The sequence below is a fragment of the Archocentrus centrarchus genome, chromosome 13 (genome assembly GCF_007364275.1).
Source record: "Archocentrus centrarchus isolate MPI-CPG fArcCen1 chromosome 13, fArcCen1, whole genome shotgun sequence".
In the NCBI taxonomy this organism is placed as follows: domain Eukaryota; kingdom Metazoa; phylum Chordata; class Actinopteri; order Cichliformes; family Cichlidae; genus Archocentrus; species Archocentrus centrarchus.
The window spans coordinates 14100461-14120796 of NC_044358.1; the positions used below are offsets into that span (position 1 = coordinate 14100461).

A 20336-nucleotide genomic window follows, 5' to 3' on the forward strand; every position below is an offset into this window, starting at 1 on the left:
CCACACGCTTGGGGTCATGCATGGGAAACCAGTCGAGGCAAACAAAGGAGTTAAGGGCAGAGTGAAACAACAGGACCAAGCACAGAGAGGCCAACAGGAATCACGAGAAACTAACAAAACGAACAAAGAAAATCTCGGACCTTCTTCTTCATCTGCTCTTACTTCTGCTTTTATGCAGTTGGCATCTAAGATTTCTGTGTGTTTCTCCTCGATACTTAAAAATAAAACAGAAGAACGCAAACTGGCTGGAAAGAAAAGGAAAGTACCTGCAAAACTGGTCTATGGAAAGAAGAAGAAGATGTGACAGAGAGGTGAAGGAACAAACCCCCAAACCGTGACACAGATATTATAACTGTTTTCAGAATCAGAATAATTTTCAAACCAAAGGTAGACAGCACTGCTGACTGTAAGCTTATTATCATCTAACATGAACGAAGCTCACTGTGTATACTGTATGTATCTCCTTGGAGTTCTTAACTCTGCATATTTGAGCTAAAATAGAGCAGAAGATGGAGGAAGATGATGAGAGAGAACTATAGGATGAAGAGACAAGGAAGGATAAAGGAAAAGCGGGAAAATCAGAGTGAATGTGGGAGGATGTGCTCAGACTAAGGAGAGCGTATTGATCTCTGTTTCATGATGGACTGAGAGGGCGCTTGTCACACTGACAGCCAAAGATAAATGAAGCATCGGATAGGCGGCTGTGCTGACTGCCTGGAAAGAGCCAAACAGCAAGAACGAAAACAAAAAACAGCCAAAAGGTTAAACCGTTTCAGGGGGAGGGGGGTTCGAGCTAAGAGCAGCGCACCTCATTAAATACTCAGCTTAAGCCCTGTGGATTTCATTGATTGCTGGAGTCCAGAAATGCCTGAGCTTTATCCTGCACGGCCTCCCCTGAAAAAAGCCAAAATAAACACAGGCCCAAAGCAAATGTCTGTTTTTGCATCTTGAGACTATTTCTGACGGAGATCTTAATGTGAGCTGGCCTGGGTGACTAAAGTGGGTCACAGGGTGAAGCAGCCATTAAAGGACTGACACAAAGTGGAGTCATCCTTGCTGGAGGGCATCTCGCTGCCTCCACTCTGGAATAGCACATACATACATACACAGGCCTACAGGAAGCTACTGCATAATAACCAACCACCCTCTGGCTCCCCCTCCCTCAGTTTTTGTTCCCTCTCTGCTTTGATTGCTGCCTCTGTCCACTTTTGTGTTTGCTACATGCAGCAGCATAAATGAGATTTTTCATCTCATACTTGCACCTCGCTTGCGGGTATTGTCTTTTCAGCTTGTCCATAATGGTCAAGTCAAATTGCATCCCAAAGGACGCATACATTTGTTTTGCTAAGGCTAACCTTAAACCTCCCTGCTGCATCCCTGGTCTTAACCCAAATCCTAATTCCAACCCAAAATCAAGTCTTGACCCTGCTAATCCTCTTAAAGAAGTAAGAAAAGGCAAATGTCCTCACTTTGCATGTGTATGTTCTTACCGGGGCTTGAGAGTAATTGAAATACAGCAAATACACAGGACCAACAGGCTTTAGGACCCAGTTTTTCCGCCATAATACGGTCGCAGAAGCACTGAGAAAAGACAATAAGGAGCGGGAGGAGGAGGGGGTGGAGGAGCAGAAGAGAGGAGAAGATGCTTCTGAGTGAAAGTCAGAGAACAGCTGACTGTGGCAGAAGTAAGTTGACGGGGTGTAACTACAACAAGGACCTTGTTCTTTCTGTGAGGGGGAGACTGAGCGGAAACGTTGTGCTGGGGCACCGGGAGCCTTTGACTAAGCATGCACGGTGCTGCTGCCAGGTTGTACAGGTGTAGTAAGAGCTACAGCTGCTGGGAATGCATGTAGGAACTGCTGCTGATGGGGTACGGGCAAGTTTGACTGTAACTCAGTGCACACGTCCCACTCCCACACAAACAAGTCCTCGTATTTATCCACACAGAGAGATATACGCGCTTTCTGCGCCCTCCCCTTCGAAAGGCGAGCAAAGCAGCGCAGGATCGGCGTGTGACAGCACTCAGCCCCGGGGACGTTCAAACGGATTCCGCCGGGACTCACCTCACGGACAGGACGGAGCAGAGGTTCCCACGCAAAGGTGAGGAAATATTAATTAAAAAAAAAATCTGAGAAAAAACCTTTTTAAAGTCAGAGGATGAAATAAAACCTGAAGAGTTCTGTTTAGACTATTTTGGTTTTCATCCATCTAGACTGAATTAAAAAACTTTCAGTGGCCCATTCAGGGCTCAAATCAGTTAAGAGCAATTTATTAAGGAGGATTATATTTCTGCTGTTAACAGTATTTATGTTCGTCTGTGAATTTAATATTATTGCATTGTTAGGACCAGGAACAGCAGGCTGGTGGTACTTAAACCACAGTAGGATAGCTTCACTTTCAAATTTTATATATATATATATATATATATATATATATATATATATATATATATATATATATATATATATATATATATAGGGAGGATATGCTGCTTCGAGCCGAGCAGGAGAGCAGCCCACATGTACACACACGGGCTCTGCTACATTGTTAACGTTTCGTTAGTTTATCGCCTGCTGTGCAGTGTGAGGACAGCACAGTCATGAAGGCAGCCCGATAAAAGCCGCTTCCTTTAACCTTTCATTTCATTTAGAATCAGCCGGTAAATCAGTTTAAGAGTTCCATGTAAACCGTCCTGTGGGACACTGCATGAGAAAACGCAGTCAAGTGCTTTCAAAGGACATGCAGGATGCTTTGCTTGCCAGCAGTCCTAATTAAGAGCAGGTCTTTTCTCTGCCGGGGGTAGGCAGTGGGTGTGGGTGGCGCACACACCGTGCCCTCGCTCTGTGATGATGATGATAATGAAAGCATGTAAAAACACTGCCGCTCATTTAAAGATCTGCAAGAAACTAATTTCCTAATCAGCTCATTAGTGCACCAACACACACTCATTCATATTTGTTCCTTTCAGGCCTCAAAGGCTCAGATTATTAGGCCTTAATCATAACTGATGCATTCCAGCAAGTAAACTAAATACATTTAAATAAGCAGAGACCTCAAAGCTTTACTTTGTGTGCTCTAGCTTTTTCTCTACAGATTTAAGATGGATCCTGATAGACTTTTGCCACCACATTGAGATTAATACTGCCCCCCCCCCCCCCCCCCCCCACACACACACACAGATAAAAATACATACACTACAAGCTGATGTAAACACAGTGTGGATGGCATCTGTGTAGCGCTGTTATTTGCACAAGAGGAAACTTAATGGCCACCATTTCAGGGCTTTTAGGAAATCACAAATACAGTTTTGGAGGGTAAAAATAATATTAATTAATAATAATATTGATTGTTGTCTGCCACTAAAATGTGTTGGGTCTTTTTGTACAATTTAAGACACATTTTTAATATTTAAATCAACAGTTTACAGCTGAAAGTGCAGATTTTCATCTGCTGCGTTTCACTAGAACGTTACTGTAATGCTCTGCCATCAGATTTTCACATTTCATTTGACACGACAAGTTCCAAAATTACTGCAAATTACTGGCATACAGTGTTTGCTATACAACTGCTGGTTAAGGTCATTTAAAATGGTGAAATGTTATTACACAGTAATAGCAACATACAACCCCAAAAACAACAGAAAATATATACACACACCACAAACAACAGAACACTGTGAAATATAGCCGGTTCCTGTGCAGCATGTCCCGTGATGCTCTCAGACTACAACATACTACACAGTCTGCAGAGATGCTGGAGCAGGGTGCAACACAGTGCAGATGGGTAACTTCTCATTTCTTGGGCCTCACTGCACATGAGCACCAGCTGTGTAAGCAGTGTGTGTGTGTGTGTGTGTGTGTGTGTGTGTGAAAAGAGGCAATTTGTGTATGATGTGCACAACAGCAGTTGTGTACGTGAACATGTGGGAGGCTGGCCATGGAAAGCTTCAAAGGGTTTGTTTTTGTGTGTGTCTGTAAGGGCACGGTGATGCAAGGCTCCTCTGGACTGCAAATTGTGCGTGCGTGCGTGCGTGCGTGCATGTGTGCGTGGGGGGTTAGAGCGGGACATGCCATGGACCGATTAACGAGCTCACGCTGTCCTACACACATTCTGCACAGGGGGGGTTCAAGTATTCCCAGTGCCTAGCATGGCTGCACTCATTTGTTATTACAGAGTAATTCTGTGGAAATGATCCTTTGCCGTCTAAAATGACAGTAAGGTTTTTACTGGAAGGCGCAGTATTACTGGAATTATCCCATCCAGTTATTATCGAGCCGAGCAGAGGAACAGAAGTGAAATGGCAAATTAGCCGCTGCTTCATTTATCATGCAGCGAGCACTCCACTCCGTGGTGAATGTGTTTCCATAGGAACATGCTGTTATTTGAGCTTCGTGAGCTGTGCGACGCTCCTGACGTTCCTCCTGTTTTTGCTTATCTTTTCTGTTCAGCTTCCTCTCCTCAGTCACTCTGTGCAGATGAAGGAAGAGTGAAAGAGAGGGAAGAGTTTGGAAATGGAATCAATAGGGCCATTTAACCACCACTTGGGCTTCCAGATTTTGTGTTCGGCGTATCTCAGAGTGTGCTCTGGCCTTATCAGCCTGACATCGCTGTTCTTCACGATGTCTTTTTATTACAGTCTGCCAGCGTTTACACTTCCAATTTCCTGCAGCCACTGTGCCATGTCTTTCCCGTGAGTGTGTTCACTGTATCGGGGTCTTGATCTGTATCAGATGAAATATTACAGCCATTACTTCCAGTGAGAATGTGAATGTATGCTGAGACAGAGAGTCGGTGTGTGTCACAGAGACTGCAGAGTTGCTGAAAATCTTTGTAAGAGTCAGCAGCAACAGTTCTCTGCTTTCAGGACTGGAGTTTAAGGCTATATTTCACTTTGGTTGCATATTTCAGTTTCTTAGGAACAAGCTGTCGTTTCATGTAGTGAGCAGAAATGCTGCTGGAAGAGACAAGTTTTAAGTTTCGTGCAGTGACTTTGTCAGACGTATTGGCTGGATTATAAAAAAGGAACCGAGTCAGATCAAGCCAAAGAAAAGGGGGAGAAGTATGGAGGGAGCTGAGCAGATGTGTGGTTGTGTATGTGCACAAACAGGACACAGATAGGGAGAGCGAGAAGAGGATCTCTTGTAAAAGTGTCGCTTGTGATTTACAGCAGCGTCCTTGCAACCTTCCTTCTACCTGACTGGATGTTTTATGAGCGTTGCAGAATCAGAAAAGAAGGCAGGCTCATAATACAGCTGACAGAAGTCTTTTTATGGTGGATGGGCAGAGGTGGAGGAAGGAGGGAGCGGGTGTAATAAAGCTGAGTGCATCTCTCCTGGAATGAAGCTGCAGCAACTGGGAGGGGGCGGGGCGGGGGGGCGGGTGTCTGGTGAAGTGCTGCAAATATTAGTGTTACATGAGCACATATGTGCAAAATGTACCATATGTCCAGATGTGTGTGCATGTGTTAGGAGAGGAAGGCGGTTTGCACGGAGCTTCTGCTGACGTCACTCTGTGGAACAATCACTCAGCCATGAGGCGAGCTGAAAATGGAGCCCTCAGCGTGCACCAGCCCAAAGACATCCAATTAATCCATTTTTTTCCTGTGCTGTGCGGCGAAGCGCGCAGTGAGTCACAGGATTGATCTCGGGCCCGTGAAGCACTCTGCCATGCAGAATGAATACTCACTGATGAGATATGATGCAGTTTGTTGAAATTACACTTTATTATTCTCCTGGGGATGAAAAGACTCTTAACACACAATACAGACTTTTTTCATCACTTCCTGTTTGTCAGCTGACAGCAGCATTTATTGACCTCTCAGTTATGGGCTGATTTTAGATATTCTTAGTTTGGATTATTCAGCATCAGTTTTACAGTTTTTCATTTAAGACAATTAGCTAAAAGTCACTTATCACATACCGTCCATCCCTGTCGTGGTCCTGGGCCGTGTGCCCAGCATTTTGTGTTTCGTTTTGTTTAGGTTCTGTTTTCACTGAGTTATGTTCCCAGTTTGTTTTGGTTTTGATTATTGATCTTGTTATTATTGTTATTTATACACTGATTCCCTTTGTCCTGTCTCCCCTGCGTCTCTGTGTTCTAGTATCGGTCCTGTCCCTCTGTCACGTCTCTGCTCTGATGTGTTTTGTTGTGTTGTTTATTTCCTGTGCGATGTGTCAAGTCTGTGTTTCTGTCTTTGTCTAGTTGTTTCCTGTTTTACTTTGACAGTCCCAGGTGCTTTGTGTTTAGTTTTGCTTCCGCTTGCCTCGTCTGTGTAATTAGTTTCAGCTGTGCCCCTCGAATGTTGCCTGTTCCCTGATTACCTAGTGTGTGTATTTAAGTCCTTGGTCTGTGTTGCGTTGTTGTTGTTGTAGTATCCCTGCTGTGTGTCACTGTGCTCGTTGGGTTTTTTGGTGTGTGTTTTAGTTCTGGCACCCGTCCAGCCCAGTATATCCCTGTTTGTTGTTTCACGGCTCTTCGTTAATCAATCACCTTTAAGTTTGGTTCTGTCTCTGAGTCAGCAACATCCTGACATGTCATGGTCCCAGGTTGTTATTAGTTTTAGGATTTTGTGATTATTTTGAGGTTTTCTGTTCAGTGTTCCCTCAGTGTAATGCTGGTGTCTGTGTGTGTGTGTGTGTGTAACCTTTGTATTAGTTAGTTCCTGTTTTGTTTGGTACTCCTTTGTCTTTGCGCTTCATCTTCAGTTTCGCTTCCTCCCCTGTGATTGTGGCCATTGTGTGCGTCTGTGTTTTGTTTCACTGATTAGCCCTTTGTGTGTCTGAGAGTATAAATAGTGCTGTCTTCCCCTTGTCTTTTGTCAGATTGTCTGTTACTCTGCTTGGATTGTGGTTGGTTTTGGATGGAATTGTGTTTTTGTTCATGAAGTCTGCATTTGGGTCCTTCTGCAGTTCTGTGACAGTCCTGTTGGTTCGTCAGAGGCATACGTCCAGCCATCCACACGTTTTCTAATCCGCCTCCACATGCAGAGTTGGTGGGGGCTGGAACCTATTTGAATTATTTGGAAGGTAGAGGATAATCTAGGTGGGTCAAACTGCTAACAGTACACCAAGAATGAAGCTTATCTTTAGAAAAAGCTGGATACATTTGAAGGCCTTATTTAAGTGTAAGAATGACGAGTATCCACACTTTTACATCTGTTGGTGTCTTTCCTGCATCATCATAATTAATGTATATGACATCACAGCAACTTGATCGGTCAGCTGTAGTCTTCATCTGGTTTCTGTTGGAAAGCAAATAATCCTGCCTTCAGTCAAAGAATGGGGCAGCTCAGTTAGTCTGAGTCTCAGCTGGTTAGTTTTGTCTGCTCCAGCTCTCTTTGGTTACCTGTTTTACACCTGAACATAGCTTTTTCAGAAACTGCAGATCTTCTGGGATTTTCCTTTTTAAAAAAAAAAAAAAGAGTAAATATCCCGTGAGCAGCAGTTTTCAGGGTAAAAATGGCTCATTGATGTCTGAGGTCACTGGAGAATAGCCAGATAGCTTCGAGCTGATGGGAAAACCACAGTGACTCTAATAACCACTCATTACAACCAAGTTATGCAGAAGAGCGCGTTTGAATGATGCAGAAGACCACAACAGGTATCTCTCCTGGCAGCTCAGAACAGGAAACCGAGGCTACAATTTGCACCCATCATCATATCTCAGGAAAGCAGTTTGAGAGATTTGAGCTTTTGAGCGTGTTACATGCACTTCCAGTGTTTCTCAGAAATTGGAAGTGCATGCTGGGGTGGTGGAGGATTTGAACAGCGTGCTGATGCAGGGCGACAGCTGAAACGACACAGCTGAAATAAACGGACGTTTTGGGACATTCAGAGTGAGGCGAGTGTGAACGATGCAGCGCAGCTTGAGTCGTCTGTCTGCTCGTAGGCTTTGCTCTGTCATCGTCCACACTGCTACATGGAAGCATGGGTGAATTTTATTGTGTAGTTCTGTCAAAATACAGAAATGACAGAATGACAACTGTTGTGCGATCTCCTACACAGGCATGTAAAGGCATGTAGAGTAAAAATCAGATCACAAGCACGGCTTTCCTGAGCCAATCCTGCTGTTTTTCATAAAAAGCAGCCTCAGTTTGAGCAAATCTCAGTCCTTCTGTAACCCCAGAAAGAAAGCAAGTGCACAGAGGTAAGGTTCATCTCCACAGGCAACCTTTCAAATCATGCTAATCTGCTGCTCTACTGGGAGCTTATTAATAAACTGTTGGCACAGCCTCTCAGTAAGATTCTTTACTGGAGTGCAGAAAAATAATAAAAGGAGTCAATCTATGCATATGTACATGGAAAAAGGTCCAAACTGGAGCTCGAGCAGCTTGAACCCACAAAAGTGCAGAGTCTAAATATTTTGTGTGACCTTGTTCTTCTCTTAACAGACATCACCGTCCTCATTGCAGAGCTGGATAGAGAGACCTCCACGCCTCACCTGTCCTGAATGAAACCCTCTTAAGGTGCATTAAAACTGCATGTCCCAGTGGAACGCTGCCACAGCAATAAATCAACACTGGAGGACTCTCATTTCTTCATTACAGCTTCCTGCAGCAACAACAAAGGAGCGGGCACGTTCGCGGGCCTGTTGACCTGCGGATGTGCGCCGTAGGATTCTATTTTTGGAGCCTCATTGCTTTTACAGATTAACTGCTCTCAAATATGGCCCCAATCCGTTTGTTGCTCCACTAGTTTGACTGCTGCTGGAGGTTGTGTATTTTCATGCTTCAGAACGCCCTGCTGTGTGACAGGCTTGTCATCTGAAGCGGCGCTGCTCTCCGCCTCTGTTTGAAAGCAGCGTCACTGCATTTTTCAGCCTCCTGCAGAGGAACAAACTCTTTGCTGTATGTAACGACAGCTGGAATGACTTTTATGTTGTTCTTGTTACAGTCACTTGTCAGCCTCTAACTAATTGCCCCTTTTCATTGTGTGGTTGAAGGGAAAGACTGAAGCCTTTCAGTGTGCTTCGATTAGGACTTCATATTTTACTGCAATCACACTGAAATCCTGCTGCCCATTGTTTTATCAGCCTGTCTGAGACTAATCAACATCTGTCATCATCACAGTTTTCATAGTGTAGCAAAAGTAGCTGCCATTAGCAAATTTAAACACCAGCTGACTCAGCCATGTGAAATGGAAGACACGGGCCAAAGCCTGAACCATCAACTGCTTCAAACGTTGTTTATAACATGTGAAGAGAGGAAGATTTTGAGTTATCTGAGGCCACTTCATATCTCACAGGACCAGGTTAGCCCTGGTTATTCCACTCAGAGATAAATCTGGCATGTGTTGTTGGCCCCACGGTCCAAGCCCTATAATAAGAGAAAAATTAAACAATAGGATTAAGATGGATTATCACTGAAACACTAAGCCAGCAAAGCAGCTGCCTTTGCGTACTATAAACCTACTGGACTCTCATCAGGAGAAGCACTGCAGACCGATTTGTAGATTACATTTGGTTGTTGATGTGGTCGCCTATTTGGTGGCTGGTAGTAAAAAAAGAAGGATGGAGAATCTAGATGAGCTGGAGCACCCTCTTCTGGGAGAAAGTGCCAATAACAGCTGGGAATCAGGGCCAGGACTGGGCCCTGGAACTGGACAGGCCCCAGCTGGGCTGTACAAGGGAATCTTGGTTAAGTGTGAGGAGGACAGGGCCTACCCTCCATTGACATGGAGGAGCTATTGTGGACATCCTCCTGAGCTTCAGCAACAGCAGCTACTGGATCCTTGCTCCTTACCTCGCACACTGGAGTCCTTCTACCCAGCGGCCCCCATCTGGGGCCACACAGATGCCCTGCTCAGTAAAGACTACTTGGAGACCACGTTTGTGGACATTCGGCCGGGCTCAGCACTGGAGAGGAAGCTGCTGGCTGAGACGCAAGACTTCCATAGTGCATCCTACAGCGTGGACGATGAGGATGACCTGCTTCCTGACTCTGATGTAAGACATAAAGAGTTTGCTTTTGTAATGACAACAGAGCTCATGTAGCAGTGCGAGAAATAAATGCACGTCAAACCCCCCCATTACTGAGGAACATGTAAATAGGTGTGACATTAAGGACCCGTTCCTCAGTGAATCCATGGTTTGTCTAAAGTTTGCATAGATGTTTTTATTAGTTTTGTCATTCTTCCCAAAAAGAGCGACAGAGAAAATAAAGAGCAGGTTCTGGGAACCGAAGAGGAACTTAAAATAGAGCAAAGCAGCAACTGACTGTCAGAAAGCCAGATTACATAAAGCTGCTCTCCTGCTGCAGAACAGGTGATGACACTACAGTGCTGATAGAGGATGCGAGTTCTATTTCATAGACCATTGAGCAAAGCCCATCATTAGCTGCAAGACTCCAACAGCATTCAGTGTAAGAATACATACCGCATGTGTCACAATTCAGTAATATCAGTGTTTGCACATTAAAGTCAAATAAAAGCTTCATGATTATTACTTTAAGAACACGAGTAAGAGGACAAATACACAGCAGCAGTGCACACCATTAAAATCAGCAGCAGTTGGCTGCCACAAAGTTTAGCTAAGAGCTCCACAAGGACAAAAGGAGAGCTCGTAAAAACTGTTTTTTAGGCTCATTCTGAATGCTGGCAGTAGTGCAGTGATGCAGAGTCTCGGGCCTGTGGGAATAAAAACCTTGCAGTGACCTCAAAGAGGCACAACACGACATTTCTACTCTGCTTTATTAGAATTAAACTGTCCCACAAAATTCATTCATTGCTTCATGAGCTGTAAACACTGAACAGCTTCTTTAGTGACAATCACTCGTGTACAGAGCAGCTACTAAAAATAATAGATCTCCTGGAATATCTTATTTTGGAAGTGTGCAACTGTTTGTTGTACAAAGTAAAACCACCAGAGTGGTAATGACAGGGTCATCGTGAGGGAGCGAGTCAGACTGAATATACAGCTGTTTCAGAAAGATGCATGAGTCACGAATCAACCCCACGGTCAGCAGAGCCAGCGCATATCTGCACTAACCCCATTCAGTCACATTATCTTTAGGCACCAGCAAAGTTTCCAGTTGTTGTTGGAGGACTTGAATATATCAAAAAGAATATTTTTCATGCTCCGATAAACAGATTATCATTTTATGTTTTACACATCAAGAAGGTGCTTTATATTTTAAGGTAAAGACCCTACAATACTTACAGAGACAACCCAACAGTCCCCCTGTGAGCAGCACTTGGTGACAGTGGGCAGGAAAAACTCCCTTTAACAGGAAGAAACCTCCAGCAGAACCAGGCTCAGGGAGGGGGGGGTCATCTGCTGAGGGGGGGGAGCCAGGGATTAATAATAACTAATGGTTAACAAACGATAGTTTAAATTTGGGTTTTTCTTGTGCACCTCTTAAGATGTGTGTTGGTTCCTTGATGAAATAAACACAAGTAAGTTATGAAAGCTGCAGCAGCATAAAGAGCTACGAGCTTCCACCGTCCAGACTTGGTGTGTTTGGCTCAAGGCCCTGAAAATGTCATGAAATGGATCACTGTATATTCAGAATTATATTTCTCTGCAGAAAGTTTCACTGGTTAACACACAAAAACCATTTTTCAACAGATTTCTCTGAGACGAACAAAAATGAATCAGCTGACACTCTGTCCATGCAGCATCCCTGATATTGAAATATGAATATTTTAGTGTAATTTTCAGCAGCTGGAAAATGAATTCATTTAACTCCCACTGCATTGTTGTGGCTGCAGAATCCTCACAGACAAATATGTGAATGTGTGTGCAAACGAAACCAAAGCTGCAGGAGCGCGCATCCTTAGAGGTACTTCTTTGTGTTATCGCTCTGCATCCTGAACTCAACCTGAAGGCCCTCTGTTTGAATCCCAGGACTCATCCATCGATGACTTTAGTGATACAGACAGTGAGAACAACTTCCCTCTGATGATCCCGCAGGACTATCTGGGTCTGGCCTTTTTCTCCATGCTCTGCTGCTTCTGGCCCTGGGCATCGCTGCCTTCTATCTTTCACAGAAGGTATTTGAACACACACACACACACACACACACACACACACACCACACACACACACACACACACACACACACACACACACACGCCGTCCTGAGCAGCTGAGATGTAGCCCAATGTCTCATGAGATGTCTCATTCACAGCTCAGGGTGAAGTTTAACCGTCTGCAGTGTGTGCGGGCTAACAACACGTCCAGTTCTTTAGTGTTGATGGAGGTGAGAGTACACCTGTGTTTACAGGATGGAATATTAAAAAACACACCAGTTTGAACTTAACTAGGATCAGTCTTTGGACTGTTGTTTAATTTAACCTGCATGCTGGTGTCAGTCCCATGATTCCTGTTTACGAGCTTCCCAAATCGAAGAAGAAACAAAGAAAGAATAATTCTCCTGTCTGAGGGTCAATGTTTCCATCTCACTGCACCACATAAAAACTGCCCACTTGAGCCCACTGATGTAAACTCTGTCACTCTTGCTATCATATGCATAACACCTGCCTTTCAATATTCATATATCCACCCCTTGTGGAAGATGTATAGGGAAGATATCTAACAGATTATATAATAAATCACCTTAAAGTCAATATAAAGATCTCCCTGTTCCCTGTAAGTGTTCAGCATCTATACACCACACACTCAATGAACTAACAGATACAGACATGTACACAGAAATAAAGATTTTTTAAATAAATAAAGAGTGTTCATCCTGCGACAGACTAGCGGCCTGTCCAGGTGCGCCCTGCCTCTCAAAGGCCATATCCAGGTGACATAAGGGGAACCGTGAACATGCCAGGACAGGAAATCAGAACGTTTACTCAGAAATGAAATCAGGGTAGAAAATGTTGGGCATGATTTTCTGGCCCATGTGCCCTGTGTGCGATTTTTATTATGTGAATGCAGTGCAGCCCAAGAGTTCAAAGGTCATTTTGTGTATAATTGTTTTACAAAGCAGAAAAATGTATTTAGACTTTTTAATAAAGTTACAGTAAAAGCTCATTAAGTAGGATACGTTGTAACAAGTTGTTAAATCAAAATATGTTTAAAGCATCTAAAGTAATTATGTAGAATCCATATACATGTTGGATCACAGTTTCTGACTCACTGATGTTTATATAACTTTAATGTTCCAGCTGTTGGTGGATTTGATTGCTGGTGGCTCATCTAAAGTCATACAGTTAAAATAAGTTAAAATACACAGAAATATTTAAAGTACTGTGCTTCAGGAAAAGTACATGTACTAGGCTACATTACTACTGGTGCTATCCATGCTCTCATCCAATGGGTCTGTGACAGCTGTGATAGGCTCCAGCTCCATCACGACCCTGAACTGAATAAGTAGAAGAAAGATGGATGGGTGGACGGATGGAAGGATGGGTGGGTGGACGGATGGAAGGATGTGTGGGTGGATAAAACTGATTTGAGTGGTCACCTAAAAGGCAAAAATCAGAGAACAGCCGTCAGCCACGGTCACCAATGAGAGCGTTGTGCAGTAACACTTCCATCTCTAAGCTCCTGTCTTATAAAGGCATCCTTGAAGCAGTGCAGAGAAAAAAATCCCATTAACACGTTTGCAAAGCTAACTGGCAGCAAGCTGCAGAGGCCTTTTGATCAGATCAATGGCCTTCATTAAGGTTTAATTAGATCATAACAAGAAACCTCAAGGTGATAGATTTCCAATATGGCTGAGTGCTGCCTAAAACAGGGGTCAGAGTCAAAGGCAAGGACTAGAGGGAGGAGAAAGTGATGAATGAGCTGCAATCACTGGGTGTGATTCGGAGATGGAACATAATATAAGCTCAGCGTGAGATTGGAATGAGTGGAAGTGTAGGCCAGGGAGGACACTGACAAATGATGATAAATGCTGTTCCCTTCTTTTTTTTCACTCTAATCTTTATCTCAGCGTCTCCTCTTTCACGCAGACCAACAAGGCATCGGCTCAGGGGATTTTCAGGGGGCCAACGCAGCATCTCGCCAGGCTCTGTGGCTCTCGGTGCTCTCCATCGTGTTTGGAATCATAACGTACATCTGCGCCATCGCCGCGCTGATTTCCTACCTGTCTGCAAAGCCGCCATAAAAGCACCTCTCTCACAGGGACACAAAGACTGACCCCTCACAGATTTCATGAATATCCACACCTATGCCAACATCTCACCGTTAAATGTCAATAATCACAGTGTTTGTCTAAAGTCATGTTTCATCTTCACGGAGCTGGGGAAGCTGAGAGCGGCTGTATTGGCTTTAATCACTCTGGGGATTATAAAGAAGCTCAAAGGATGTTCTGAGCACACGCAGAGAAAGCAGGGCTGTTATTTGTTTAGTGATCCAAAGACTTTAGTTACCTTCTTTAAATCTGTGCAGTAGTTGTCATCATACTTAAACGTTACTGAATGAAAAAAACAGCTGCAGATGTTTCCACAGCACTGTAGATATCAGCATTACCAACAGTGGGTGAATAATAAGAAGCAGTGGGGACGAGCCGAGTGGATAGATGGAGTCTGCAGATTTAAGGTCGCAGCAAGGACGTGGCAGCAGATAAATCCTGGTGGACTTCACTGTGGGGGGGCCGGAGCCGGCACTGTCACTTTTGGGGGTGGGGGGGGGGTGTTAAAGCTGCCAATGATGAGCCAGAAGCGATACTCCTTCAGAGAGCCCAGATTTCCTTGCTGAAGGAAGTGAACTGGAGGGAAACGCTGCACATGAACATTGATGAGCTCATCCTCATTTTACCCCCGGCTTCAGTCACTGTTCACCTGCAGAGAGGACGGCCTCTGATTGGTTCATGCTGGGCTGAGTCACTATCTTCATGTCTGATGCACAGAGTGCCGTTACTGACATAAGAAACAGATTTTACATTTTAAATTCAGAGGTAGAAAACGAGTGGGGGGGGGCTGCCATCTTCCCTCTCAGTCTGAAACCAATCAGCAAATGGGCCCAAAAACCAGTATGATGCATGCATTGGTTATTAAAAAAACCTGCATGGTTTGTTTCCTTCAGTTGGACCAACGGCTTAAACATGCCGTTAACTACATAGTAAGGGGGGGTGTGAAGAAATGAGCAGGGTGAAAGGTGACATTTTCCATTTAGATTTTTCCAGCTTGAGTACATATGAAATCCTTTGCAGGTGTTTCTGGAGGCGGAGCTGATGATCAGTCTCTCTGCTGACATTCACTCAGAGGACGTCTTCCTCCTGAACGACGTCCGTCTCCGCTCTGCTTTCACTTGTTGTTGCATCAATTAGTGATTTACATGGAGGCGTTATTGCTGTGAGGCTGTCCTGAGACCGGCTCTGACTTTGTGTCACTTCTACAGATAATAAGAGGACACAGTGGACGAGTCGATGAAGGTCAAAGGTCGGGGCAAATGGGACTGATTAAGAAATATTCAGGTTTTTCCCAGGTCACATCCTCGTCTTACATGTAAATATAAAAGTGAAAGAAAATCAGCAAATCCCAATAAATGCACTTGTTTGACATCCATCTGTCCTCCTTTCATTTCTGGTCTCTCACAAACACAAGCCTCCCCCACGAAGCTCAGCTGACTGCACCGAAGAAAAGGCAGCCCACAGCGGTTTCTAAATATTTTATTACAACATCAGTGTTTGCATGCATTGTTAAAATAAAGAAAGACGAGGGAAAGGAAAGCTGCATGTGTCTCAAAGGCTTTTGGAGTAACGGCGCCTCACAGAGTCTCTGTAGAACTGGAAGACGTCCTCCGATGCTCTCCGACTGACTGCGATGCAGCGCTGCAGCTGAGAGAGGAGACACAACAAGGACAGCACCGGGTTTGAGTCAGACGCACACGTGACGACAACAGCAGGAACAAACCGCACAAACCTCTGAGGCAGCATTACATCTTACTGTATAATAATGCTGTGTAATAACAAAATCAGATCAGGCAGCGTGACAGAAGTTTACTCTGATCACACAAACATCACGTAGGAGCAGGTGATGATCACACACACTGATCCTTTAAAGATAAAACACACGCTGGGGTCAACCCTAAAGAAAGGCGGCTGTGAAATGTAAAAGCGAGGTCAGAGGTCAAATGTGGCATGAGCTAAATATTTATATGGTACTTTCTATATGCTGACACAGCACACCTGTTAGTCATAGTTATCAGGCTTTCTGTCCATTTTTGAACAACAAATCTTTAGGTTGACCTTGAAGACCTCACAAACGCTACCAAACACATCGACTCCATGATGGAGGGAATAAAACATGTTTCCATGAAAACAGCCCGACAGTCACTCCAGTGGATGATCGCCCATCACCACAATTAGCATGCAGCTATTAGCGGTCATCCGACAGCCAGAGGTCCAGTCCTCCGGCTTCATGCACACTGATAAAAGACATTAGCTAATCATTTAGGTAAATCTTTCAGTTGCCGTACAGAGAGTTTACCTGCATGCAGCCAACATGACTGCTCAATAGATTCCTTTCAGGTAAGAGGAGGAAAACAAACCCTGTGATCCTGTCATCAAACTCCAAAAAGGTTTTTAGGACGCAGTCCTGCTGCAGCATCGTCTACAAACAGCCTCTATAAGATGTTTCCTCGTGCTTTAAAGGACAGATGAGTTCACAGTCTGCACACGTTCAGTTTTGAATGATGTCATTAATCCACTGACCTCATGCACTGAAAATGATCCTTTGGTCGATGACATCATAACGCTGCGTTTTGCACTGTCGATCGCAAACGTCATCAAAGCTCGACTTTCCTTTTGAGAGAAAACAAGAACAGATGACGGTGTTTATGAAAGGACTGCCCCAAAAAACCAAACAAGAAGGGAACGCTCGATCATCTCAGCATCACAAAGTCATTTAAACTTCAATCTGTACAGTCAGGAAGCAACAATCACTGTGAATCCACTTCACCGCCTTCATTTATATCAGGGGTCTTCAACTCCAGGCCTCGAGGGCCGGTGTCCTGCAGGTTTTAGATGTGTCCCTGCTTCAACACACCTGAGTTAAAGATAGAAGTCATTAGCAGGACTCTGGAGAACCTGACTGCATACTGAGGAGGTGATTCAGCCATTTGACTCAGGTGTGTTGGATCAGGGACACATCTAAAAGCTGCAGGACACCGGCCCTCGAGGCCTGGAGTTTGAGGATCCCTGACATAAACAAAAGGAAACAGGTGCACTGGAGAGGCAACAAGACGACAACCCCCAAAATCCCATCAGTCAAACGACCTCCTATCATGAAGCACTTGGTGACAGTGGGAAGGAAAACCTCCCTTTAAACAGGAAGAAAGCTCCAGCAGGACCAGGCTCAGGGGGGGGGGGGGGGGGGGGGGGGGGGGGGGGGGGGGGGGGGGGGGGGGGGGGGCAGTCATCTGCTGGGGTCCTCACTGCTGACAGCATGGGATGGTACCTGCAGCCCATTCATGTTACACAGGTAGTCCAGCTCCTTACCTGCCATCACAATAAGGTCTGCTGACCTCCTTGAGGAGGAGATACTGAGACCTGGACTGTTCTACAAGGAGAGCTGGACGGGGCTGCAGAAGGGCCTCAACCCAGCATCAGGACCAGTATCTCCTCCACTGTGCAAGGAGGAACAGAAGGAGCGCTGCCAGAGCCTTCTAATGTGGGGCTTTTACAAACCGCTGATTCATCTACTTTTCTGTGTTCAGGAAATTTGACAAAAACGACCATCAGAGTGGTTCGAGGTGATTTTTTTGGTCATAGTATGCAAGCCTCAGATTTACCTTTTCCTGAGCTGCAGTGGGATCTGTGATGATTTGCCCATCTGTGTTGATGGCACAGGTCACGCCGCAGAAGAGGCAATCCATGGGCAGTCCTGCGTCCATAAGAGCCATACATGCAGCATTCAAACAGCAGGCCAGCAGCTGAGGAACAGATAAGGAAGAATATGCACAGAAAACACGGCGATGTGAATGCCCTACCTGCAGGCGTGACCTAATGTTCACTGCATGCAGCAGCAGAGGTTTACAGAAGGATACTGAACCATCATCGTGCAGCACCTGAAGGACGAGAGTGAGCGAGGAGCGAGGGTGAAGCGTCAGGAGCAGAGAAGCCTCACAGGTTTCCCGCAAACACTGCTCCTGCGATCGCTCTCTTACACCTAGAAAACAAATGTGGGTATAAAAGCTCACTTACGCCACCCTGTGGTGAGCTGTGGCATAGCAGAAACCTGGGTAGCACGCTTGTACATGAGAAGATGCAAACTATCCGCCTCACACTAGCTTCCCCAAAAAACTAACCAAACAAGGCAGCATGATGAGCTTTAATAAGATCACAGCTTACCTGGCAAGCCCACTTTGGGCTGCACCAACACCTCCAGGGTCGCCCGGTCATAGATCTCCTTGCTGACTTTGACCTCAGCGGGTCCGTACACTCCGGCCATCACACTCGTGTCTCCTTCAGACAAGAACAGAAGTGATGCTAACGCTCTTATCGGTCACTGCAGGGTTTAAACAGCAGGACGTTTCTTTAGTCAACGTGTGCAAAAGCTTTTTCACTGGTTCTCAGATTTCAGTTGGTAAGCTGCAAAATGGTTTATGAATAATAATAATCTCTCCATGTGTGCCATTTTTATTATATTTACATGATTTTTACAAATAATAACACATGAAAGCATATAAATGATAAATATTATACCTGCTTAACAAAACCTCTGTGGATTTATTTTATTACTTCTCTGCTCTTTATTTTCAGAAGTCAAACTTTTGGTACTGAAGCCCAGCGTGCTGCCTAGTCTTCATCGTTGGAGTAAAAACACCTTCATCCTCAGTTATTCTCCTTAAAGGTAATAAAACTCAGATCGCTTTAAGGCTGCCGCTTCGTTTTGAGAGACGTGTCCCTGTTCCAGCCGACCGACTGCAGACGTATTCACACACATCTCTAACCTCTGTCCTTGTGCACAGTACCTGCATGTCTCAAATCCACCATTGTGCCTCTGCCCTCCAAAAATCCACAGTAAATTGTCTCAGTGATCATCGGCCAGTCTCTCTTACACCAAACATTTCAAAAAGTTTTGAACGACTGATACATCAAGATCTGGATCAGCACCCGTTTGCCTCCATCTGTGCGGCCCTCACTCACCTGGACAAACACAACACATACGTCAGGATGCTCTTTGTGGACTACAGCTCAGGTTTTAACACCATCATCCCAAATAAGCTGCTGGACAAACTTCTCACACTTGAACTGACCCTCTCCATATGTCACTGATATCTGATTTTCTCACCAACCGCCCTCAGACTGTCCGGCCGGGCAACCACACATCCTCCACTCTCACTCTAAGCACTGGAGTCCCCCAAGGCTGCGTGCTGAGCCCCTTCCTGTGTGCTCTGTACACACACAGCTGTCAGCCCGTTTACAATTCAAACACCATTGTTAAGTTTGCGGATGGTACGACAGTCATCGGACTCATAACTGTGTGTGCATACAGAGAGGAGGTTCACAATTTGACATCATGGAGTGGGAACAATAATCTGGCCTTCATAGACTTCAGCACCACAAAGAACCCCCCCCCCCCCCACACACACACACACACACACACACACACACACCATAACACATTAAAGGAGAGATGGTGCAGAGTCTCCAGCTTCAGGCTCCTGGAGGGGTCACCATTACAGAGCACCTTTCCTGGGATGACAACACCTCCGCAGCCGTGGGAAAGGCACAACAGCACGTTTGCTCCTCAAGGAGTTTCAGGAGACCTAAACTCCCCCAAAACTGCTCATCAGCTTCTACAGGTGCACAGTGGAGAGCATCCTCACAACCTGCATCACAGCCTGATGCAGGTTGATTTTATATATATATATATATATATATATATATATATATATATATATATAAAATCAACCTGCATCACAGCCTGATGCAGGTTGATTTTATATATATATATATATATATATATATATATATATATATATATATATATATATATATATAGCCTGTCCAATCTTACAGGGCATGTAGACACACAAATATGTAGATATGTATGTGTGTGTAGATATATGTGCATATAGTTTTTAACTTTTTAATACAGGTCAGTAAATTGTATTTATATTCATGTCACTATATTTATGCTATTTAAGTTTTATGCGCCCTGTGGGGGCGTGCTGCCTCTTACTGCCTTACTGTCGTTATGCTTGTAGAGTGAATCTTATCTCCAGCGGCCTCTGAGGCTGCAGCTGCGCACAAACAGCTTCTAAAATCATTGTTACCTTGGACGAAGGAAGCAGAGCCATCAGGTCGAGACAGCAAGCTCTGCTCGCAGCCAAACGCTCTCAGAGAAACCGTCGGGGAGCCGCAGACCTCCATCACGCCGCCAGCACGGTGGAGAAAACGGTTTGTCGCAGGCGGATGGCGTCATCTGTTTTGCCTCTAG

At 44.8% G+C, this 20336-nt stretch overlaps 2 protein-coding genes across 2 annotated transcripts; one reads left to right on the forward strand and one right to left on the reverse strand.

Annotated features, from left to right (window-relative positions):
- The first annotated feature begins 1643 nt into the window (after positions 1-1643).
- On the forward strand, positions 1644-15455 carry LOC115791154 (synapse differentiation-inducing gene protein 1). The gene is given in 7 exon segments (XM_075074419.1): positions 1644-1816; positions 1948-2100; positions 8390-9942; positions 11842-11953; positions 11956-11987; positions 13899-13914; positions 13917-15455. Coding segments are annotated over 5 exon segments (732 nt in total). The 5' UTR covers positions 1644-1816; positions 1948-2100; positions 8390-9507; the 3' UTR covers positions 14054-15455.
- Positions 15456-15543: 88 nt separating this feature from the next.
- On the reverse strand, positions 15544-20336 carry exosc5 (exosome component 5). The gene is given in 7 exon segments (XM_030745016.1): positions 15544-15727; positions 16604-16693; positions 17683-17823; positions 17938-18059; positions 18242-18355; positions 20173-20281; positions 20283-20336. Coding segments are annotated over 7 exon segments (711 nt in total). The 5' UTR covers positions 20322-20336; the 3' UTR covers positions 15544-15631.